This window comes from Poecile atricapillus, chromosome 8 (genome assembly GCF_030490865.1).
Source record: "Poecile atricapillus isolate bPoeAtr1 chromosome 8, bPoeAtr1.hap1, whole genome shotgun sequence".
In the NCBI taxonomy this organism is placed as follows: domain Eukaryota; kingdom Metazoa; phylum Chordata; class Aves; order Passeriformes; family Paridae; genus Poecile; species Poecile atricapillus.
In genome coordinates this window covers 20,576,208-20,600,296 of record NC_081256.1, presented here as the reverse complement: position 1 = coordinate 20,600,296, position 24,089 = coordinate 20,576,208, and the positions used below count along the sequence as shown (strand labels likewise).

General features: G+C 42.6%; 2 protein-coding genes across 22 annotated transcripts in view; one reads left to right on the top strand and one right to left on the bottom strand.

The window, feature by feature from the left end:
* Positions 1-9,753, bottom strand: part of ZMAT3 (zinc finger matrin-type 3) — a 64,605-nt gene extending 54,852 nt beyond the window's left edge. For 11 of the 17 annotated variants that reach the window (XR_009278100.1, XR_009278104.1, XR_009278098.1 and 8 more), the window contains exons 1-4: positions 4,020-7,678; positions 2,404-2,523; positions 503-669; positions 291-391 (exon numbers count right to left, since the gene is read on the bottom strand). Coding sequence is in view for 9 of the 17 variants with exons in the window: in XM_058843855.1 (XP_058699838.1) it covers positions 291-391; positions 503-669; positions 2,404-2,523; positions 4,020-4,289 (658 nt within the window). In the remaining 8 variants the exon portion in view is untranslated. The other 6 variants (XM_058843851.1, XM_058843849.1, XM_058843852.1 and 3 more) reach the window with 6 other exon arrangements.
* A 122-nt stretch (positions 9,754-9,875) lies between these two features.
* The window catches only part of PIK3CA (phosphatidylinositol-4,5-bisphosphate 3-kinase catalytic subunit alpha), a 41,876-nt gene continuing 27,662 nt past the window's right edge, over positions 9,876-24,089 (top strand). The window contains exon 1 of one of the 5 annotated variants that reach the window (XM_058843833.1): positions 9,876-10,003. The gene's annotated coding sequence lies outside the window, so the exon portion shown is untranslated. Of the gene's footprint in view, positions 10,004-17,662; positions 17,813-20,140; positions 20,396-20,941; positions 21,856-24,089 lie in introns of those variants that run through there. The other 4 variants (XM_058843836.1, XM_058843831.1, XM_058843834.1 and 1 more) reach the window with 4 other exon arrangements.

Sequence of the window (24,089 nt, the reverse complement as noted above, 5' to 3'; positions counted from 1 at the left end):
AGAAAATAAAGCAGGAAAATTGTCACCACTTAGAGCAGCCTTAGAGACAGGCAGATGGTAAATTAAGTTACAAACTGAGAAAAAGAACTAACAAGCAGACTGACAAAACAAAGCAACTTTAGCAGCTGGGAAAAAAACCAAACATGCAGACATGAAGGATCAGCAGAGCTTAGACCAACTCCTTTCACAACCTGACTCTGCTAAAGCACACCTCAGAAACAGAAGAAAAACAAGTCTGTTTATTATTAATTACTATTCCAACTACACAATAGATGCAAGCTCCAAGTTACCTGTATTGTTCTGAACCGTATATGTATTTCTTCTGTTCTGCATCATTTTGTATTCATTCCCCTCCTTCCTTGCCCTTCGTTTGCCTAGTTCTGAGGCATCCCTGCAGATTAAACAAATACGAACAGCTGCAATTCAGAGTTTTCTGACAAAAGGACTGCCAGAGACACTGCCACATGCTTTCAGCCTGAGCATGAGGTTGAACAATACCTACGAGAATGAGTTATTCTGTGCCTCTGCAAGACGCAGCCGCTTGGCGTGATTTTTGCCTTGGTAGTGAGCCTGTGCCACAGCCGGAGAACTAAATGAGGCATCACAAAGCTTGCAGTAATCATTCTCTGTAGCCAAGATCACTCGGCCACCTGGTTTACTGGATCCCATCTAGCAGCAAAGGGAGAGACAGTATGTGAAACACAATAAGGTTAAATCGCTGAAATCTTTCAATCACAGGGACTGAGACTGCTGCTGTCTTCATCAGACAGCAGGAGAGCTGGAATTAAAGCCCATGGATTAGGACACTCTCAAGTTCTCCCCAAAGTGTTCTTACAAGAAATTCATTGTTCCTGCCTCAGCCTCCAGGAGAGCCTGCAAATTCCTGGCCTGAGATGGAAAGAAAAGCAATCTGAACAAACAGCTCTGCAATAGCCACAGAAGCTTGTTTACATCACAGCAATGATTTAACTCCTCCTAACTGCTGGGAGCTGATGAACAGTGACTTTCATACTGAGGAAGACCCATTGAAAGGCAGAGGTGCTTCTCTCTCCTATTTACCATCCACCTAATCTCTCCATAGCACCCTGTCTTTACACAAAGACTCCCTGACCAAAGCAAAAAGAAAAAAAAAAAAAACAGTAGCAAAGCTCCCAAACCTCTGATCCTTAACCTTCAGGAAGGAGGATACCTGGATCCAGACTTCAAAGAAGGACCCAGTCTCACATGAGTAGCTCCTGCTATATGAAGGACACCTTGTCTGTGGAGGCAGACCACATGCAGTGATCCAGGCAGGAACCATACCACGTAACATCCAGGGAGAAGTGTTTTGTAAACAGTGCAGCAGCAGTGATTCATGCAGCCATGTCACTGCAGCACCTGACAAGCCAACACTCTTTCATGTCTCCTTTGATACTTCTCAAACTTAGAGATACACAGTTCTGACTTCTAGCTTACAGTGTGAATCCTCACACAGCCCCAGAGTGATATATTTTATTGCCATAGGCTGTTTCCTCCATTAAAAACCATACCATCAGATACCCTGGCAGGTACAGCAGCCACATCCCCATGCCCCAGGCCAGACCCCACCCCATCCCAGTTCACATCCCTGAGCTGCAAAGCCAATTTACACGGGGCCAAGTCTCCCTCAGGCCGGGAACAATCTGCCACTCTGCAAACGCCCTCTGCTTCCCTACAGACAGCACAGGCTTACGTTGTGGGGACTGACAGGCACAGCTTCAATCCCCGTGGCCCAGCTGTGCTTCCCTGCACAGTCACAGGCAAAAGCCAGGTTAGCTGTCACATCTCATGGCAAACCCAAGGGATGAAGCCTAGAAGGAGAAAGCAAAAACCATCTCTTCTGCCTCTAATGTGCCCAAAACAGAATTAATCTGGATCACTGAGGGAACAATCCATTCGCTCTGCACACAGGAATGAACACTTCAAAAGGAGCAACAAAAGAGGAATTAGCTAACAGCCCCGGGCAACGGGTGTAGGAGCACCAAAGCACTTTTTCCATGTAGGCTTCCCTCACACAACAGAGGGATGATTGTGCAGAGTGGATGCCACACCCTCACATCCAAATCCAATTCCAGCAACGCTGTTTTATACCTGCCCTTAAACAGCTATAATCAGCAGCACATTGGACTTACCTAGGAATCAAAGTATTTGCCAGGCAGAAATAGAACATTTGAAGTCCAACATCATGCTGTAAGGGCAGATCAATATCTGCATCTTCAAAAGAAAGCAAACAGCTCACAACAGGCCATTTCCACCATCCTGTGCCATCACAAGGAAAATTCTTTCCCAACTCCTGTGGTAATCCTCAAAGCCTGAGATCTGGTTATCCTTACTGGGGGTTAGGTGACAAGCAAACATGATCTCAGTCCCCTTCTCATGCCTTACCTGAGTTGGAAGGGAGACAACCTGAGGTGGGGCAGGCTCAACAGAATTACTCATCCTGGCAGGTGCCGGACAGCTGTTGGCAGCATAGTAATTCCGGAGTTTCTTACTGTGGTTTTTACCCTGCAAAGATAACCCAGATTAATCACTGTCCTATTAATAGTATCTTACTCTGAAAGACAAAAGATAGAGAGACTGAAATGAGAAAGTGCCCATGAAGGTGGCAGCTCAGGTAAAGGAGCTGTCACTCAGAAAATAACAGCTCTGAATTTAAGAGATGCAGGCATTCCTTCCTTTCTCCAAAATGCTCAACACTTAGAATGACTGGGCCTCATCTTCAGCTGATTTTCTAAATAAGTTTACAATTAGTGTCTCAGTCTGTTTCCATTTAATTTAAAAACAGTATTTTGTGTTTTAAGACTATCAACTGCTTTGCACAGTTTTTTTGGTAAGCCTGAACACACAGAGAGATTTCAAGAGACTGCAAGCTTGAGTTAAAACATGAGATTGAACATAAAAACCCACTTCATATTTTATTTTCTCTTGAAAAACATGTACCCTAGTTGTTTTTGGTGTTCTGAAAACCTGATAGAACAACATGAGACTATGCATATGTATTGTGGATACATATGGCAATTAAGGCAAATGCAAGTTATACACAAATTCACTTCTGTCCCCTCATGGCAGAAATTCTGCAGAAATAAGATGTTAAAAGTGTAACACCAATCCAACCTAGCCCTTCCTAGCAGATACCACTTCTTCAGGGCCAACAGCAAATCTGAAATCTGGGTCTCCTGAGGTTATGGACAACCAGCCTTTTGCATTCACTGATGGACAAAGTCACTATCTCCAATACTCACGCAAACACAGCACTAGACAGAGAGGGTGTAGTAAAATGGGGTAATGCAAGGCTGACATTCTATCTCTTAGCAAGAAGCATATGCTGTTTCAGACAAGTCAACAAGATCAGCTCAAACAAAATAAATTTGATCTGAGCCAACCCAGCTGATGAAAAAAAGGCCCCAACAAATGAGTGCTGTGCATAGCCTCAGAAAGGAGAACCTGATAAACACATGGCAGCAACCCCTTTCCTAATGGCACAGCTACATCCAGCAGAAAACACCTGTCCAAGCCTCACAAAATCATGTCTGGAATCAGGTCAATTTTACTAGACTAGTGTAGATGTGAAATACAGGTTGTATAAAACAAATGAAAAATCACAAGTGTCTGCTTTTTCACCCGTGCCATCTTGCTACCACTTCTCTGTCCCTGTGGACAGAGTTCTTGCAAAGAGCTCCACTAACAGCACCTTAAATAAAAGCACTGCAGCATGTCTGGACAACCAGCAAATCCAAGCAGGGTGAAGATATGTCTATAGAGCAGTCTCAGTCCATAAGGTGGTGCAGAAGTATCTCCAGATGAGCAACTTGAATGCTGCTGCTGGTGTGCAGCACTCAGAACCCCCTCGAGAAGCTGAGTTAGTCCTCCTGCATTAGCCCACACTTCTCTCTGTGCTACCACAGCAACGCTGCTGGCAGTGCTCATGCTGGCACGGGAATGTCTCCACAAGCTGCAGATGCAGCAGCCCCAAAAGCTGAGCCTCCTGCTGCTTTCCTTACCTGGTAATGAGCCTGGGCTTGCTGGGCCGAATTCAGAGTGACATTGCAAAGCTTACAGCACAGGGGCTTACATAGTTCCTCCAGCATAGGGTCCTGCTCCACCACCTTGGCAAGTTCCTCTTCTTGCGTGTGATGAAAGGAAGGCCCCAGTCCGAGAGACTTTGGTGGGGACAGTGGTGAGGTGGCTCTTGGCCTTGTAGCCACTGACATAGGAAGGGATGAAGGCTTCTCAGGATGAGGAAGAAGTCCTGCTTGCTGTAGAAGAATCATTGGCCAGGAAGACTATGGGCATGCTACTGCTGAAGGAGGAGGAGACTTCTTCAGATCTAGACCAGAAAGACACAAATGCTGAAATAAGCAACAAGAACAGGAATATCAAGGATCCAAGGGCAATTCCTGTAACTCCACTGCCTTTACTTCATGCCTTTTCAAAATGCCAAGCAGGATAAAGTCAGTTTGCAACACTTTACCGCCCACGGGAACGGCAGCATCCCAGACAACCAGGGCCAGATTACAAGATACTTGTATGAGAAGTGGGTCCCCTGGCACCCTCCTGGCAGGTGAAGATTCCTGACATGCTCAGCACCTGACAACAGGCACACTCTCCCCACTGTTCCACGCCCACGAGAAGTGGGGACACACAACATGCACAGCACATGGAGCTGTGTCAGTGGAGGGATACAACCACTACCCACACCCTCCTTTGGAAGCACAAGGACAAGCTTACTCTCCAAGACCTAAAAAAATATTACAGTGGACTTCTGCACTGAACATTTACAAAGAAACCAAATACTTCTAAGCAGATTTATTGCATATAGGTAGATGCAAAACACATAAACACATCTATCCCTCAAATACTCACACTTTCCTGAGGAAAAGCTTTTCTTCAGTAAGTCAACAAAAGAGAAAGAGTGGGAATGAGCTGGAGCACACCTTGTTGTACAGTCAGCTCCCAAGGGCTCTCTCCCATGGTCTTCTTGAACGACCTTGAGCTATTCTTCACATTTCCATTACTAACTATAACCAATGCAACATTTAAAGCTACATCTTCTTCCACAAAATGGAGAACTTATCTCATATTAACCTTTATTCAATTATTTCTCAGTTAATTCAAGTTATTAGAACTAGCTCTACATTTCCAACAAGAGGTTCTGAGAGATTTATTTAATTAAAGTTTATAAATCACATCTATGGCCCAGATGAACATCCCTAGAATAATACGGAGCAGTCACATTATGAATTAAGGCACAGCTACTTTTGTTAATGTCTTATTAGCTTCTTATCATAACAAATCCTGTTCAGTGCCACAGTGGGATCAAGGGAAGCATTATCTTGGCCTTTGCAGCTAGGGCTGCCTTGGTTCCAACCATATTTATGCTCTTGGCTTTGTTCATTTGTTTAAGCAAATAATAAGACATATCTGCATTTTAAAACAATGCTTGTGGAAAATTAGGGAAAAGTAAATTAAATGCCACCAAAGACTTTTGTTCCCTTTTACTTTTGAAAATGGGAACCTCAAAGGCATTTAGAAACCTGAAGAAGCAGATAGCATTTATCTGGGATAACTTCCCGGATTTTCAATCTGCTAAAATTAGCTGAAGATAAATACCTTCTACGCTCAAGCTATGGAAAATCCCAGTTGATGCCTGCAATTTTAGGTACTGTATTATCTTTGGATCTCTCTTCCCAGAGAGATCTATGTTCTATTAGGAAAAACGAAACATAATTTAAATGAATGAATGGGACTAAAGCATTCAAGTGACAAAAACACTTCTGAAATGTTTCTCTCAAACCCAAACTTACTCTAATACAAGGCTGGAGGCAGCTCACTTATTACTAATAAATACAAGTATGGAAAAATTAGTAATTCTTAATAATAATAAAAAAAAGGGGAGTACGAAGTGGCTTGGGGACCATGTTTTAAGGCAGTAACAGAGCCACCATGAGTTTTCATGTTTATATTATTCCTCCACCACCAGGGCTCTGCAAAATTTCAGAGCTGGAATCTGCCACAAAGAAGGAAGAGGACACACAGGAATGGTGCTGCAAATCATCCACCAGCAGTGTAAATTCTGTAGCGTTACCTAATCCCTCTCCTATTTTCAGCACACATGACCCTGGTTAAACAGAACAGAAGACAACTTTTTTATCTTTATTTTCCTCAACTAGTACTCTGTAGACAGTCTAATTAATTTCTGTGGGACTACAGATGGAACAAGTTCATATTCATGTTGGTTAAATACATCATAATACAGGCCTATCAAGGCAGTTTAAATCAACTATGCAAGCAGGTAAGCATGCCAGCTGATTTCGGAGTTTTATTTACACAAGTATAATGGGCCTCTTACCTCAAAATGAGAGTAAATTATAGCCAAATACATCATAGAGCAACATAAAGAGATGTACAGTAAATGGCAATTAAGATTAATCTGTTTAATTTTGCATGAGCATTTGTTGCATCACATTTTCTTGCAACTGTCACAAATGGGATTTGTCATATACAAGAGGACAGTGCTTACAGGATCTGTAGCTACAAGGGAAAAGGTATAATGTAATATTCTTAGAAAATCTTTAACTGTAAGGTCATTTAGTGTTACTTAAAGTAAGCAGTTGTCTGAAGATAAAATTAAGGCTGCATGAGCAATTTCAATAGTAAGACTTCGTGATTTGGATTATGCAATATAGGTAATTCTGGTTTTCCCCTTACAGTGATCTTTAATCACTGAAATTGCTTAACTTATGTTGATTTCTCTCTTACTGGTATTATTTATAAGAAAAAAAAAAAAGTCACTCAAATTCATCTTACTTAGAGGTCCCTTTAACCCTCCACTGCTGGTTGTTACGGCTACCCTGCCCCAGAGAAGGAAAAAAGGACATTTTTAACCCCTCCCTTCCCTTCACATGAGAAGCTGTAAAATCTTTACCCCACAACACAGCAAAGGAACAAGGCACCTCCATCACCAGGGACCCCAACCAGCACAGCCTGAGGCAGGTGAGGACCTGCAGCTCTCCAGGGTGAGCTGAGGAGCCATTCTGCCTCAAGACAGCACATCTCAGAGCTCAGCCATGCCTCGATACACTTCCATCCCATGCCAGCTGTCCTTGAGGGGATGCAAGGGGGACAGGTGCAGAGCCCCTCTCCCTCCTTTCATTTGGGGCATCCCAAGGGCAGCTCTGAAGGAGGAGATCCAGCCTCCATGCCCTGAGTGCCACAGCCTGGTAATGCCCATGTAACGGGGACCATCCTTCCCAGCTGACAACAGCACAGTGCCAGGAAAGGAGCTGGTCTGGCCTCAAATCTAAGGATGGGGAAGGCATGGCGTGTCTTTCCTTGCTGAAAAGAATAAGCCACAGTGAGAAATCTATGCGTCCCCAACAGAACTGTTTTTTAAATGCAGCTGAGATAACTAACAACAGAGATGAAAGCTGTAGATATGGTGAACAAGCTGTGAGTTCCTGCTCTTCCTTCAAGACTGGAAGCGTTTCTTCCCCAGTTCACCTGTCTATCAATACATGGACATCCCTTAATGTAATTGTGCCAGAAAGTTTCCTTTGGCCACGGACTGGGCCTACACCCTTCACCCCGAAAGGCAGGTTGTTTTATAACGCTGCAGGGATTGAAGGCAGCACCAAACAAAACACATCATGCACAGCTCTACCGTAAGGTGCACTGACCCTCCGCTGATGAGGATACACATTTAGCAACTCAGACCCATCCTTTCCGTCAACGGGGGTATCAGAAACCAGGGTGTAAATCCCACTCCTCGCAGGCATTCCTGCAAAGCTGCTTGCCTCGCAGTCTGGGGGATGGAGAGCTATAGAAAATAAAAAAAACAAGCCCTGCTTCCACACTGCCTGGGAATCACCGCAACCTGACGGCACCGCCGCACCATTCCGGGAGGGCACAGACCACAGCCGAGAGGCAGGGACAGGCATCCGCATCCCCCGAGCGGCTCGGAACGCAGCGGGGCGAGCCCCCCGAGAACCGCCCCGACCCCAGCCGTGCCAGACCCGTGCCAGACCCACACCCGCACACCCCGCACCTACCGCGGCGCCGGGCTCGCAGGCCGGGCCCGGCTCGGGCTCGCTCTCAGCTGCGGGAAGTGACGGCGGCCGGGGGCGGGACGGGGCTGCGCCCGCCGGGCCGGGGCGGAGCCGCCGCTCCCAACAACCCGCACCGCACCGCTCCTGGGCATCGCCGGGCAAAACAGCCTCCACCAGTCGCTTCAAATAGTCACTCCTGAGCCGCGGTTCTGCACACGGGCGTTTAGTCTTTTTTTTTTTTTTTCTTTTTAATATAATTATCTCTTTTCACAGCAGACGTTACAATGAACCTGATTTGCATATATAAACATCTTCTTATTCATGCTGCTTGTAGCCAAAATGAGTAATGATTTCCCCTCGAGCCACCAAGGCCTCACCCGCGTGGTTGGGCCACCCTGTTTCAAAGCATATGGAGTTTCTGTTGATTTTTCTCCTCTTTTGTTGGAACAGGAAAGTGCTGAGAAGTCACTGCAGGCTGAAACCATCACCCAGATTTTACAGTAGCCATCAGCCAACCCACTTGGCAATCCATTGGTTCGACACACTGATTGTTATTAATTTTTGTTAGATCTTTAAAAAAAAAAAAAAATCCATTTATCAAATTCATAGAATCAAAGAACAGTTTGGGCTGGAAGGCCCCTTAAAGACCTCATTCCAACCCTTCTGCCACGGGAAGGAACACCTTCCGCTAGCCCAGGTTGCTCCAAACCCTGTCCAACCTGACCTTGAACAATTCCAGGGATGGGGCAGCCAGAGCGTCTCTGGACAATCTGTGCCAGGGCTGCACCACTCTCATAGTCAAGGATTTCTTCCTAATACCTGATCTAAATCTGCCCTCTGTCAGTTTAAAGCCATTCCCCCTTGTCCTATCACTACATGCCCTTGTCAAAAGTCCCTCTCTGGCTCTCTTTGGGAACAGTGCTGCAGTGTGAATCAGGAGCCGTGGTGATGAGCAGCACAAGCAGCACAGGAGCTGTTTACCAGCAGGAATGCTCACAGAGCCTGCTCTGCCCTGTGTTTGCTGGCTGTGTTCTGCCATGCCCTGCACGGCTGGTGCTCCCACCTACGGCAGTGCTGCCTGCAGCATCCCAGCCTGGCCACGGCTGTGAATATGTCCCATGCTAGACCCTGGGGCTCAGAGAACTATTCCAAGTAAGAGAATTCACCAACGCCCTCACCATGGCCACACCTGGCTCTAAAATTTGCTTATGCCATCTCTCTTGTTGAATGGATAAATATCCCTTGACAGTGGAGTGATTTGCCAAAACGCCTTAACAATTAATAACGCAGGTTATCCCTGTCCCTCCTCCCTATCACCACCTCAGTGCCACCCGCACTTGTTGCATCTTGCTGGCTCTCACCAAGGTATCCCAGCCTGGCGCTCTCATTTCGCGTCCTGAAAACTCACACCACTTGGGAATGCGTATTTACAATGTTATTTCTCTCCGACTTCCAATTTGTACGGGCATTCGCTTGGCGAGCCACTCTCTCAACAGAACACCGGACTCACGTACAGCGACTTGATGCCAGTGGCAGCTGATTGTAAAGAAACCTGGTGATCCAAGCGGGAAAAGGGTCACACGCTCTGCGATGTGCAGGGCACGGGGGTGTCAGTCACTGCAGGGCAACAACCGGGGCAGGAGGAGCCCGTGATTCCCCAGCACACCCCGTTTCCCCGGCCCCCTCTCTCCACCACCGGCCCCGCGCCCGCCTCCCCCCGCCGCGGTTCCCGTTCCGGCGGGCGGTGCCTTCCCCATCCGGGGTCAGCCCCGCTCCCTTCCTGTTATTCCCGTGCGGGAGGCGGCGGCTGTCGGGGAGCGGCTGCCGGCGCCGCTGCCGCCCGCGCCCGGGGCACAGGCACCGGCCGAGGCGAGCGGGGCGGCCGCAGCGGCGGGAGGCGGCGGGCGCGGCCCGGGCCGCGGGCAGGCCGCGGCGGGCGGGTGAGTGAGGCGGGCGCGGCGGGGGTCGTGAGGGGCCGCTCCCGGAGCGCCGCTCGCTGAGGGGGCTCCGGCGGCAGCGCGGGGCTGAGGGGCCGCGGGGCTGCGCTCGGCCGGGACAGCTGCCCCGCCGCACCCCGCCTTCGGGGTGCTCGCAGGGACGGGACCCGGGAGAGGAAGAATAGCGGCTTGTTGTTTTCCAGTGTGGGTGCCTCCACCCCTGGAGTGGAGCTGTTTGCTGTGAATGTGCTCCGGCAGGGCTGGGGATGGGGCTGGGTGATGCCGCTGGGAGCAGAGCCTCTCCCGATGGGTGTGTGTGTGGATCCTGGCAGAGAAGCTCCTGCTTCCAGATGCACTTGGCTGACAGCAGCGGTGTCTCATCCCTGTTACCTGTAAAACCTTCTTTGCTATTTTATGCTGCCCAGGGATCGGTTTGTGCTGATGTTAGTCATGAAACTGCTGTTTCTTACCAGTATTTGTGTGCTTTCTGGTAGACTCTGTATTAGCAGAACTTTGGCCAAACTAACACAAACTGCCTGCTTGTTTTTCTTTGGGGGCTTTGAGGCTGTTTTCAGTATTCCTTAAGTTATTAAGATATCAGGCTAATTACTTCTGTAGCTGTTATGGTTATGTCTCTAGTTTTTATAAATTTTTATCTGTATTTCTTTTCTTTTTGACTAAAGATCTGATTGAACAAAGGTTCTTTGTAAGCAGTTCCTATTCAGAACAAACAGGAGGCAAGTATATGTACTTCAAAAGTAGACAGTAAGGAGTATGACGCTTTTTTGGATTTAATTCTGCAGCAAACTTATAAAGGAGTGGTAAATTGGGTTCTGAGTCTAGATGTTGTAGAACTTAATAGAAAAAAAAACTATTATGTACTGCTAGTTATTTGTACTTTCACATCCCTGCTTTGAGCTATACCAGGCATTCAAATTTATCACACTGGATAAAGTTAGAAACTTTCCCATCATGATCTGACTCATTCTTTAGTTTCTTCCATCTCACAGTTGCTTTATAGAGGTGTACTCACACTTGTTGCTTCCATGCTGCAATTCTATAATGCAATGTAATAATCAAAGTCCACTTCTTGTGTGTAAACTTTGTTAGTTCCTAGGAATATTCCAGTACTCAGGGTGATGGGATTTAATAGTGTGTCTGCTATGAGGAACTGACTGGATAAGCTGTTCTAAAATAAAGCCCCATGTGAATTTAAAGCTTCACAATAAATAACTTTATTCTCAAAGAATAGCATTGGCAAACTTCTTTCAGAGTTGTTACTTATTTAGAAGCATATTTTAGCCAATGTAGAGAAACCACACATCAACCAAGCTCACAATGTTCACGGAGGAATTTATGAAACCACACAATTCCTATGGGATCCATGAAATATTCCACTTTTTCATCATTCAATAAATGCAGCAGCTCCAAAGCTGCAGTTGGAATTTGGCTGGTGAGATGCCCTGCATTTCCTAGGTGTTAACTTGGTGCCATTCTTAGCAACCTGGAGACAGTGTTTCATGTTTTTTCAGGACAGGCGAATCCCAGCCTACAAATTCATGCCAAAGTGTTTTAGTTGGCTGTTCCAAATTGTCATTCTGTATCAATTACAAGTTTATTCTATTTGTTGTTGCATTTACTGCATGAATGATGGCTCTAAGGGTGGGTTTCATTTTGGTTTCGTTTCTTTTTATTTTTTCTTTCTGGAGTATTCTTTGGGAAAGGGGGTGTAGCTGATTTGTTTACAAAGCAATTGTGCTTTATTGGAAGTCATAAAGTGGTTCAATACTTAGTTAACTGTTTCTCTGATAATCAGGCTATTCCTGCTTTCTGTGAGCAAATGTGGGATACTTTTTCCTGGATAACTCTTTTTTTAAAAGTTGCTCAAACCTTTAGAATATGAATTTCTGCAACCAGCAAGGAGTTTATGCTTTACCCTCATGCTATCTCACAAAATGAACTAAGTAACCTCACAAGAGGTTTCCAGCTATTGCAAGAAAAGCAAGCCTTTAAAAAGTGGTGTGGCATAAGGAATGGACTTCCTGATCCACTGATCCTCAGGTTTTGGTGTGTGTGGTGTGCTTTTTAATGGCTTGCTCATGTGTAATACAACTTGGAACAACCTTGATGATCATCATAACTTTAATTTCTTTCTGAATTAAAACTCTCTATAAATTGTTAGACAACAAGCCTAAGGCTGACATGCAGTCTGTAAAAACTGCTTTCTTATGTTCTGTACACAAAATGTCAACTCATTATGTAATCTTTGAGATTTCTTCTGCAGATTCTCTGGGTGTCAGGAATACCCTGAACACCGTGCAAATATCACTCATTTCCAAATGGAAGATTGTTGCTATTGGTTTTGTTTGCCTATTAGGGGGGGAGAGGAAATTGGGATGATGATACATTAGTTCCAAATCACATAATAAATAATTAGCAGCTCTAGATTGGTATCATGGAGCTTTGCTTTGCCTAGTTGAGTACGTTAATGAAGGTTAACAAAGATTGTAGTTAATAGGACGTTTGAGGAGTGTTGTGTTTGGGTGAGGGGAAGCTAAGATACTTTGTTTTAACTTCAGTACTGATGAAGAAACTTATTGTGTTATTTATAACTGGACAAAAATAGTACTGCAAAACTCGTTTTTCTAGTTTAGTCTTTAAATACCATTATAAAACTAAATTTTGTCTTACTACTGACTGGTTTGTAATTACTGAAAAATATGTGAGATCTCATAAATCCTCCCCACTGAGAAAAAGTGGGCCATATCTGCATTTTTTTGTGTGTGTGATGGAGTTGGAGTGGGAGTGCTTGGAGGGAAAGGATAAGAGTTTGCACTTTGGCTAACTGGAGAACAGATGTGGCTTCTACTGTGAGCTGAAGCTTGGGGGTTTTGCAGCTTTCTATGCATTGCATTCCATGCTTGTGGGAGTTTTGTCTCATCCTTTTAAAAAGCCAGACATCCAGCTGCTCCAAGGGGATGATGCTTGTCTGTAGCTATGACTAGAAGAGGCCACAAAAATATTTATGCTAAAACTAGATGGGAATTTTTTTTTGCTTTTGAAGTTGAGTGTGTCATGGCAAAGAATTCTGTTACAGTTGTCTCTTTGTAGTATCCTAATCCAAATGGGAGCAGTGGTGAGAATAGATTTGTTTCTCTCTATATTTAATTGGACAACAAATGTATGCAATTTTGTTTTGATTACAGAGTTGGTCAAGATAACCTCCAGAGGTTTGTCCCAACTGAATTTGTTCTACAGATCTATTTTTGAGTGGTTAATGAAGTGTTAAATGAACCAGAAATAATACTCTGAGTATTAACTGCTGGGTTTTTTTTTGCTCTTGCAGCACTGGTATAGTATTAACTTTAACAAAATCCAAACAAACAGACCCACGCAATCAATCAAACAAAAAATCTAGCACAAAACCAAGCCCAGCTAGGAGGTAGAGGGAATGAAACTGATTTAGAAAAGAAAAAGAAGCATTTTTATAAATCCTGTACGTTAACTTGTAGTCATATGGAAATGCAGCAGACTGAGTACAGTTTATGTAATTCTGGATCTGACTTCTCAGTCTAAGCGATACTTAATGTTTTTGCAGCATGTATGTTGTTTTATAAAGCATGTATCTACACTTGATTTCTAGAAAAGTATTTTTCTAGTTAATTCTGGGCACAGATTTTGTGCAAGGCAGTCTAAGGTGCCTGTGTATTTCAAAGAAATGTGAGGGACACTAGACATCATTCTCTATTTCCAGTGTTCTTAAAGCCAGCAAAGCCGGGGATAAAAGCACTTGGTCAATTGTGTCTGCTAAGTAACCTCCCTGGGAATGGTTATAGTCTATCTTTGGAAAACTGTGCTCACATACCCGAGCTCCAGAAATGTAAAAACTAAATTCTAAGAGGCCAGCTTACCTTTGTCAAGTTGAACAGGAAAAATGATGGAGCACTGGTGAAGCTCTTGCTTGACTTCCAGCAGTAGAAGTGGCTACTTCAGTCGAGTTTAAGAGCAAACAGTTGGGACAAATGTACAGCTTTAGGTTCAGTGATCTCTGGTTTCATGCCCTGTTGCTTTTCATCAGTAGAGGGTTAGATAAATCCCAAAGAGACTGGGGTTTGTTGTTTGGGGTTTTTGTCTATTTGTTAACATATTTGCTTTAATTTACTTACCTTCAAGGGTTTTGGTGCAGAAAAACCTTGGCAGTTTTGCCTACACCTTCTGATTAAAGAAACATTTGCAAATGTAGCTTTTGAGCCTTGTGAAACACAAAGCATATTTGTTGAGCACAGGAGACTTATTGAATTGACTAAGACTCACTGTAAATTCCCTGAAATTTTGAGACAGCTGAGTCACATTTATTGTGATAAATCTGTATATGCTGACCCTTTTTCTCGGCAAAGAAAGGTAGAGAGACATCCCTTGGGTCATTTTCTCTCCAGCAGAAAAGAGAGAAAGCTGGATGGTTGCCTCCTAGATTGTACATGTCAGAAAGCTTATCTGTCATTAAGAGTTCACTGCTTTTCTTTTTTTCATACTTCTTAGTCTTTTGCCAATACTTAATCTAGCAGTTAATGGTGATGAATGACTCTTGCCCAATATGTTCCAAGACAGATTCTGATTCCTGATTTTTAACTCTTGTTGTTAAATTGGGTTCCATTCCTTCCAAAAACATGAATTTTCTGGTGAAATTACATTTGTTGTCTTGGAAAAGTGGCCCTATCTGTCAGGTCTTTAGCAGTGGGTCCTTGCAGAAGACACTGAATTGTTAAATATAAAATTACTCCTTGTTGCAACCTTAGTCCTTCTCTTAGCAATCAGCAGTCAACAAAGAAAGAAATTTTTGAATATCCTCAAAATGCAAGAAACTTTGAACATTGCTGAAAGGAAAATGTTCAAGATTCAGCATTTCATCTGAGACTAATCAGCCATAAGTAAAAATATATGCGTGTTCTGTGATCTGAATCTAATAGAACAAAATTTCCAGTACCTTGGGACTTTGACATCTGACTTGCTGGAAAAGTGAGGAGTTCGATCTCTGCGAAGACGGGAAACTAAATATGGAGTGCTTGAAAATACAAGTGCAAAAGAGGGAGAATGAGCAGAGGGGTAAAGGCTTGTTTACCAGGCAAGCAGAGTGGAGAGGAATTGTTTCTTTCTCAAACTACTCAGTTTCAGTTCTGACAAAACTCAATAAATATGCTTTTGTGACAAGGAATATTATGATCCAGCTTCAGTGCTTGTGCCATTAAGCAACTTTTCATTAAATCTGGAAAACACTTAACTTTGCTCTTAACTACAGGCACAGTTTGAAAGATGGAAGTTAATAGTGCTAACATAAGAAGTTTCTAGATAGAGCTAACTTCCTCTGGGAAAAGAGAAGTCAAAACTACCATTCCAAATACTCCAAAATATGCCTGTGGTGTCAGTAAACTGCTTAGAGTCTAAAACATACCACTTAGTATTCTTTTTTTTTTCTTTTTTTTTTTTTTTTAATTCCCAGCTCTTTAGAGAATAATCAGGAAATGCTGTGACTAACAATAAAAGTGGAAGTGATACTAATAACACTGAAAATTGCTCTTCTGCTTTTGTGGATGTTGAACAACCAGTTCCACTTACCAGTTTATCAAGGCAGTCTCTACTGGTGGGAGGGAAGTGATAAATATATTGCGTTTTATCTTCTTGCAGTTTCATGCTGTTACCTCTGAAATCTTCAATTTTAAGGTGTTAAGTACAGTAAAAGAGCATTTGTCCTAAGAAAGCCTCTGGTGTGTAAGAGCTAATTTTTAAGCAACAACCAGACATCTGGAATAGTCTTGATTGTGGTTTATAATTGAGGATGTGCCTGTGACTTCCACTGCCAGTCTAGCAAGTTTTTTACAAAGTTTAATTTGTGTTAAATTGCATTTGTATTTTAGTGTAAAATGGCAATATATGAAATAGTAATGCTGTAATTGGAGAGGATAAATATATACAGTTACATGAAGTTTTGGATAAGAGATTGCTAGTTAAAAGAAAGGGCTTAAATGGATTTTAACATTTTATTTGAGAAGGTAGAGATTAACTCTTTTGCTTATGTTCAACTAAGGTTGAACATCTAAAATTCTAATAACTTGCCTTCCTCTTCAACTTGCTCTGAAATGGAGGATAAAGCACTGAAGTTGTTATCACTGCTCAGCAGCACTGCCTTGATCTCTGATAGCTCCAGCTTGGGATGTTTTTTCAGTTCAGGAGAGATGGCAAAAACTACCACCAAGAGATAAAGATGAAAACAGAAGCCAACGGGCAATAAAACGGCAGAGTTTATACATAAAGAAAAGGATAGCAAAACCTATTCCTGACTATGGAAACTTCTTAAATATGTTGTCAAAGTGCTTTGTAATCCAGCTCTTCAAGTCTTCTTTCATCACCTCTTTTCCAGGCTTTTCATTGTACATCAGCAGATAGCACAGTATCACAAACAGCTTCAGGGAGATATGAGAAGTGTAACCATGATTACAGATTGCAGTCTCTTGTTGTTCTGGTATATGAGCAGGTTATTTATTTAAACAACAAAAAAGATGCTTTGCAAGATAGATACGCTTCCCTAATTGGTGTTCTTTTAATGGGTGGAAATGAAATCCAAAACACTTGAGCTTTTGTGGTCTTCTGTTCTATTCCACCGTTAAACTTCACCAGGCTGGAAACTGATTTCAGTCTTTTGGAACATACACACCTACAAAAACATTTATGAAGTGTTTTCAAAGAACCATCCATACATTTAAAAAATACTTCCTTGTTTGTGCAAACATGTAAAATTCTCTCAATAGTGGTGACTGATTACTACCAGTATCTTTTTGGCCTTTTTTTAAAATAAAGGCCTTTCAATTTAATCTATTCTTCTTACAGAGCTCTGACTGTAGTAGTAGGCTGCATATGCCTTAGTCTCAAACCATTTAATCTGGATATGAAAGTGATTTTCTAAACTGGGAAGCTGGGAAATCCTTAAACTACTGCAGAGATGTGACTGATAGTCACTGCTTAAATAACTATGAGCTTATGTCACTTCTTTGGGAAGTTCATGTTCACTACAAACATTATCTATTTTGACAAAGACTAGCCATTTCTTTCTGATGCATCAACCACAAATTGCTGGTATGCTGACCTTGTTAGAGAAACATTTTGGGTTACAGCTTGAAGTAGAGAAGAAAAGGGATGCACAGCACACAGCTTCGTGTCTCAGTAACCGCACGCTTTACCGTGCTTGTGTTGCACAACATGGTTTGCAAAGCAGATGCTGTAAGGAAAGGGGTAATAACATTTGCAGCATCTGCCTTAAACACTTGCTCAGCGGTGAAACTTGTTGCAGAACACCAGAGCTGCCTCTGCATGAGCCACAAGAATGGGCAGTTTCAGTTCTAACCAAAGGCGATGCTTTTCACAGCAATGCCCCATTGTGGTGTGTTCTAGAGCAAGTGTGTAACTGCACAAGCCAGGCAGTGGGGTCACAAAGAGGACACTTGGCTTTAGGGGATGTGTGCCTTGTATGACCTGAAGAGCAGACCCTTAATGACCACCAAAGTAAGACCTGACCATGTACAATTGAGACCACACCCACTCTCGCCTCTCATGCTAATGAAGAACCAAAAACCACTCCCACTCTGCCTCATGCTAATGAGGAACCAGAAAACCATGCCTACTCTTGCCTCTCATGCTAATGAGAAACCAAAAACCACTCAAGCTTCTCATGCTGACTGGGAGTGAACCAGGTGGGATTCTACCACCACTGTGAAGAAGCCCTGGGCACTGGAGGACCAACAGGACAGCACAGGATCCATGGTGGTGACTCTCCTGCTTGCATTCTCTCTCCTCTTTCTCTTATACACTTAATGTGGCAGAATATTGTTGAACAGGCATTTGGTCTCATTTGTAGCCTAATTTGTGCAGGGAACTTTAACATCAAATCATAACAGATGCTTCTAACAGTCATGTACAGGAATGATAAACATTTGATTAAGGACGCTGAGGAACCGTGTCCCACTTTACCAGAGCTGGTTTTGTGCTTCAGGCTGGAGCATGCAGGGCCTACTGACACACACAATCACAGTGAATCATGTTTGTTTGCACTTGTTGAACACAAATGCAAATGTATTGATGTCTTGAGCATCATGATTATAGTGTCTAACCTGTAAATGCTGAGACAAACAGCTACAACAAGAATAAATGCTCCTTGAGGTTTCAGAGAAACTTTGTTTTCTTTGTAACTTCCATGAAGCAGTCAGATAAGTTTACAAATTGGGAATTTAGTCCTGCAGTGTTGTTTCACATAGAAGGCTCAGTTATCCTATGTACTTAGGTGCAATACACCTATGTGATCTGTGACCTTTAGGGAGATGAAGCCTGATGAGAACAATTAGAGGTGCCAAATTCTTTGCAGATGAATATTATCCCCACTTGGTGTGGGAGGTAGGCAGGACAGTTTTGATCTGTTGAAAATATTTTATGAAAACTGTTGCTGTTTACCTCTCAGCAGGGTTATCATCTACTGCTAAATAAATATTTAGTTAATCACCACTGACTGTATCACAAACAAGTGATAGGGAGTAGAACTTCATTTCAGACTGATCCTTGAAAAGCTGTGGTATTTTCCTGTTGTGATTGTAGCTCGTGTGGAAGTAGACAGCAGCTTCCACAGGGCAGGGTTTGCATGGAACCGGATTTGTGTGCTGCTGTCTTATTCCATGTGTCTTTGTAGAGGATAACCTGCTAAGAGCTGTGTGAGTTTCAGGTCTTTATGAGATGAGTGTATTTAGCTGCAGAATTGAATTTTTTCATTTCAGTGGCTGTGCCTTTGTGTTAACTCTGCTACAAACTTCCTTCGCTCAACAAATGGTTTTGAAAAGGGAGCTAAGGAGTAGCTCAGTGGAGAAAGCATTGTTTTAGTTTTTCACTTGAGGAGTTCAAACAAAGAGAAAAATAAAACAACCTACTTCCACGGCTTTTACTGAGGCATGTGGTTCCTTACAAATCCTCTAACAAAAACAAAGTTGCATGCTAACCTCTGTTTGCCAGTAAATAAAAGATAATGATTTCTGCTAACTAAATTCAGTAAGTCCATGCAGACTAAACCCATGCTCCTGTTAAGTACTGTTTGGCTACAGAAGTCTGTGAAGATAGCATAAATGGAAAGCTAATTTATATTTGGATTAAAGAACTGAAACTTCTGTTTCCAATTCACTGTTCGCTATTAAAAGTCTGTGAAGATGCAAGAATGGTGCAATCCACTGCCACTCCAAAAGCTTTTTCTGGTTTTACACCAGAATTGGTTACTTTCAGGGTCTGGAGTAACTTAGTACAGCAGAAACACTTTATCTCAATTTACAGTTGCTGCCAGAGTGCATCCTTAGAAATGTTATGTGGGAAGTAAACAAGATACTGTCAGTCTGAGTCTGATGTCTTTTTCAGCTGCTTCTTAGTAAAGAAAGGACTCACAGGGTGACTATTCTGTGTAAAGGTGAATGTAAATTAATAATTGACCCCTCTTGTCACAGTTGCTTGTGTTAGAGAGGCAAGTGTAGCTGTGTGAGGTTTGCAGTACCTCTGGAGTTTTATTGCAGTTCTTTCCCTGCCTTTCTGGGTAGGGACAGTTGGGAGAGGAAATCTTTCTTTTTCCTCAGTGAAACTGGAGGTTCATTGTGCTGCAGCAACTTCTAAAAGCCAAGGTGACAAATCTGGGGAGATCAGCACTGGGAAATGCCCTGGATCTGAGTTACAGGTCTGTTACCCAGCTGCTTATGTTGGGTGGGGATTCAGACTGGGCTGGAGTGCAGAACACCTGGATTAACTCTGCTCTGGTTCCTTGTCTGTATGCCAGCACTTCCTGTTTTTAAAGATCCTGTTTACTGTCTGCATTCCAAATATCCCAGGAAAGCGGGAGGATGGGAAGAAACATGGAAAGAAAAGTAAACAGCATTATTTAAGGTGGAATTTTCTGTATTTTTTTTTAGTTATATAACCAGCATTTGTTACCTTTCAAACCTGATCTCATTAGTTAAAGTCTAGAGTAAACTTTTGTTTACGTCATCTGGCACTAATTTCCAAAAGCAGAACTGCATGTGAAAGCTGACATTGAAACCACTAATATTTGCAGCAAGGAGAAGAGTAAGGTTTTGTGGTGTGCTTTGGCTTCATGTTCTTCTTCATGTTCACATAAAACAATGTCAGCCATCTGAAATGTACAATTAAACAAAATATGTAATCAGGGGAAAACCTTATTTCTATAGGTACAAAATGGCATGTTGGTCTGATTTTATTGCCAAACTTTAAAGCTTTTGATTTAAACAGCTTGAAAGAATTTGGGTGCTGCTCACTGACCTTCAGAGCTCACAGCCTACTGTGGAAGAGCAGCACAGAGGTGGAAAGGTAATTCTCATCCTGCTACACAGCAAGCCAAGCTAATTGCTGAAATAATGAGTAAGCAGATATGTGAAGTGTAAAGAGATTATATGTTGCTTTTCTAGTTCTGTGTTGTACTTTATGACTGTTAGTCCTCTATAAATGATAAAATCCTGTCCTTTGAGGTGGAGCTAGAGGTGGAATTACTGAATGATTTTGGACTGAAAAGGAAAATTTAATTCCAGGTTTTTCTTTGTTTAACAAAGAGAAAAAATTCTGCCTTTAGCTGGAAGAAAATGTTCTAGGACAGATATTCTGTCTTTGGTATGTCATGGGATCCCTAGGGAGAAGGCACAGTCGTAGTGGGAGTTCTGGAGGTCACCAGCAACTTGAAAATGCTTCTTTCTCGTGATCCTGTTTTCATGGCTCCCAGACAGTGAGGGAAGCTATAAACACTGTGCCTGCATGGATGGGGGAGGGCAAGCAAGGGGATTTCAGAATAAAAATTCACAAAGGTCTTTTGGTTCACTTGGAGAGGAAAAAAATACTCCAGCAATAGTAAATCTTTTTAAACTGATCATCTTGGATTTGTTTCAGCTGTTTGATCCTGCAGCAACATAACACGCATAGTTCCTCTTGGGAAATACTTTCTAGTGAGTTCATCTTTTTTCAGGATGACCTCACCATTAATTTCAGTCATAGTACCTGAAAGTCACTAGGAGAGTATTGTATTCTGGAAAAAAAATCTGGATGTATGATAACTTTAAAGAGAACAACTCTGAAACATAGCTACCCCATAGTCTCATATCTAACTAAAGTGAAACTGCTTTTCAGTAGTTTCTAGTGAGGTTTTGCATTCACAGGAAAGAACAAACTTCTATTTCAGCAGTACTGTTATTCTACAGATGTTGCCAATAATTTTAAAGGGCTTTAGCTCTGTCTAGAATAAGGCAAATGTACTCAGCACTGTTTTTGAAGGATGGAAGAAACGGGTAACTACAAATAGAATCGGTAGTGTTTGGAAATAGTTGCCTGTTTCTGAAGGGAACTAAATGCTGTGGTGTTTTTGATGGTGTTAGATCCTCCTGTTTGCTTCCCTTGGGCTGCTGTTTGTCATCAGATAAAGAGTTCCGGGTATCTGCACGTTTTCTGGGAAATAAGGACGAAAGCAATACATATGAAATAAGACACGCCTGCAATGCAACAGTCTGCTGTTTTCTATTCTGAACAAGGCAATATTTTTACCAGTTACATCTGTGTTTAATAATGTTTTCGTGGAGGACAGTTTCAGACATCTTTGTACTAGTCTTCCTGGATTCTGGAAGAATGCCAGCTTGACAAACAGGAAGAACAAAAGGACAGTACTGAAAATACGTAGTCTGGGGCAGTCTTACTGTCACCACACAGCAGGTTTGGACAGCAGCAAAATTAGACAGACAACTCTGCCCAGTTCTCTTCATGTTTTAGAGTGCCTGATCTGTCTGATGGTGAGAATAAAACATTTTGGCATTTAGAGAGGTTGAAATGTCCCTTGCATTCTGAAAAGTGTTGTTCTTGTTCCAGGAACTCTTCTATTTGCACAAACTCAGAGCTTCTGTTTTGGGGATTCCACAGTACTTCATAAAAGCTTATTTGGGGTCATACCTGTAATTGATACTTCTGTCAGTGTGACAGAGAATCAGGAAAATCATTTAGCCTACACATGAGTGCACAGTAAATCAGAATCATAAATTGTTGGCTTGTTAAATGAATAGAAGGCAATGCTAGGAGTCTAAAGGAAACTTCTATGTGGAAAAGAAATCAAATCCAGACACAAATCCTAATGAGCAGCTCTCTGATACCAAAAATGCCACAAAATATTATAAAACATTGCTACATCCTGTCTGTAAAAACAGTGTAATGGGATTTGTCTTGTGACTGGAAAAACTAATGGACTTCAATTAAATTGTAGCAGTTTGCTGAATGACTCATTCAATTTCAAACGTGGGCTGATAAAATTGTATTGAGTGTTTAGTCTGTCCTTTTGAATGAGTTTTGAAACACTGGCTGATGTGTACAGCAGTGCAGATTATTCAGTGCTCAGTCACTGGGATGTGTGTACCTCTTTGCATAAGCATCCCATACTTTATACTTCAATACAATATTACAGCACAGTGCACTTCTTGCTTCCTTGTATGCTTACTACATTTCTTGCTAGTTGGTAATTTAAAGAGGGAAGAACTTGCAGAGCCTCAAGAGTAACTGTAGGTGCTTGGGCTGGTGACAGACAGGCTTAACTATGTCTGCTAAAGTGAACAATAATATTTTTTTCTCCTAGATTGCCCCCCTGACATGCAGAGTGTCTTCATCTGTGAGGCAATAAAACTGTCATAGTTTACTGAAAACAAATTTTCTAAGCTTGGAATCTCATATTCTTAATAAGGAACTATACCATCTACATCAGATGATAGCTAATTTCTATCCTGTAAGAAAATACTTATATAAATTAGCATTCATATACTAATTGTGTCTGGAAGCAAGTAGGAATCTGTATTATGGCAGGTATGTTTATCTTCCGGATGTCTTCCCTCATGTTTATTCTTTTTGAATGGAATCTCAAAACTAGAGGTTGTTTTGCACTAGTCCAGATGTCCCTAGGCTTTTGGCAGGGGAAAAATGTTTATGGTGCTTTAGGAAGGTCAGGGATTGCAGGTGTGATGAAGCGTTCATTTGAAGTGTTTGCATGGCCCCCTTAGTTTGGTTTAAATAACATGTCTCTAGAATTCCCTTAAAATTACAGTCCTTTTACTGTCGAAGAACATAATTGATTCTATTTATTCCAGGCAGCCTTCCAGATTTGAAAGTGTACACAGAAACACAAGCTGCCAGCTATACTTCAGAAATGTTTCTGTTTACATTCTTGCTTTCCAAATCCAAACCCTGGAGGCGTGCTTACATGTGCAAGTGAAATGAATGTGCACACAGAGTGACTGCATGCACTGTTCAGCACATGCCTGTATCCCAGCTTGAAACAAAAGCTGCTGTCTTGCTGCAGTTGCTCTAAAAATTGTAGATTTTGGGATGTCACATTTGGACCATTTACAAGTTTTTAAAGAAAAGGTATTGAGTTGCCAGTAAAGGTTTGAAGTCTTTAAGGAAGCCAAGGCTGATGTTTATTTTGAAGAGATGCTTGGCTAAAAGGATTTACATTTTTGATGTATGTGTGTCCCTTACTCCTGCCTCTGTTTCTTTGTTGCTGGTAGGGAGGGAGAAAAACTTGAAGTGGAATGAGGCACCATCCTTGCAGCTGCTCTTACCCAGCACTGCTGCAGTCAGGCAGCCCCAGTGCAGACCTGCATTAGGCTGACTCCATGGGGATCTCAGGAAGGAGCTAAAGCAACAGAAGGCAACACAAGACAGGGAAAGTGAGTTGTTCTCTGCCTGTTCCATCCATCTGACCTGTAACCAGTTGGCTCAGGGAGCCCCAGTGCCAGCAGGGTGAGGAGTGAGAACACACGCCTTGGGCAGGGTGAAAATGGGCTCTCATGGTTCAGAACAGCCTCAGCAGGATGGTGGAACTGAAATTAAAAGGCTGCTGGTATAAACTCAGTCTGTGTTGTGAATATTTAATTTGGTTGCCGTCCATCTGTACAATCATTGTGCGTGTGTGGACAGGAAAGCTCATATGACTGCATATTCTTGTTTGTTTGGGGGCTTTGTGCTGGTGTGTGCCATAACAGTG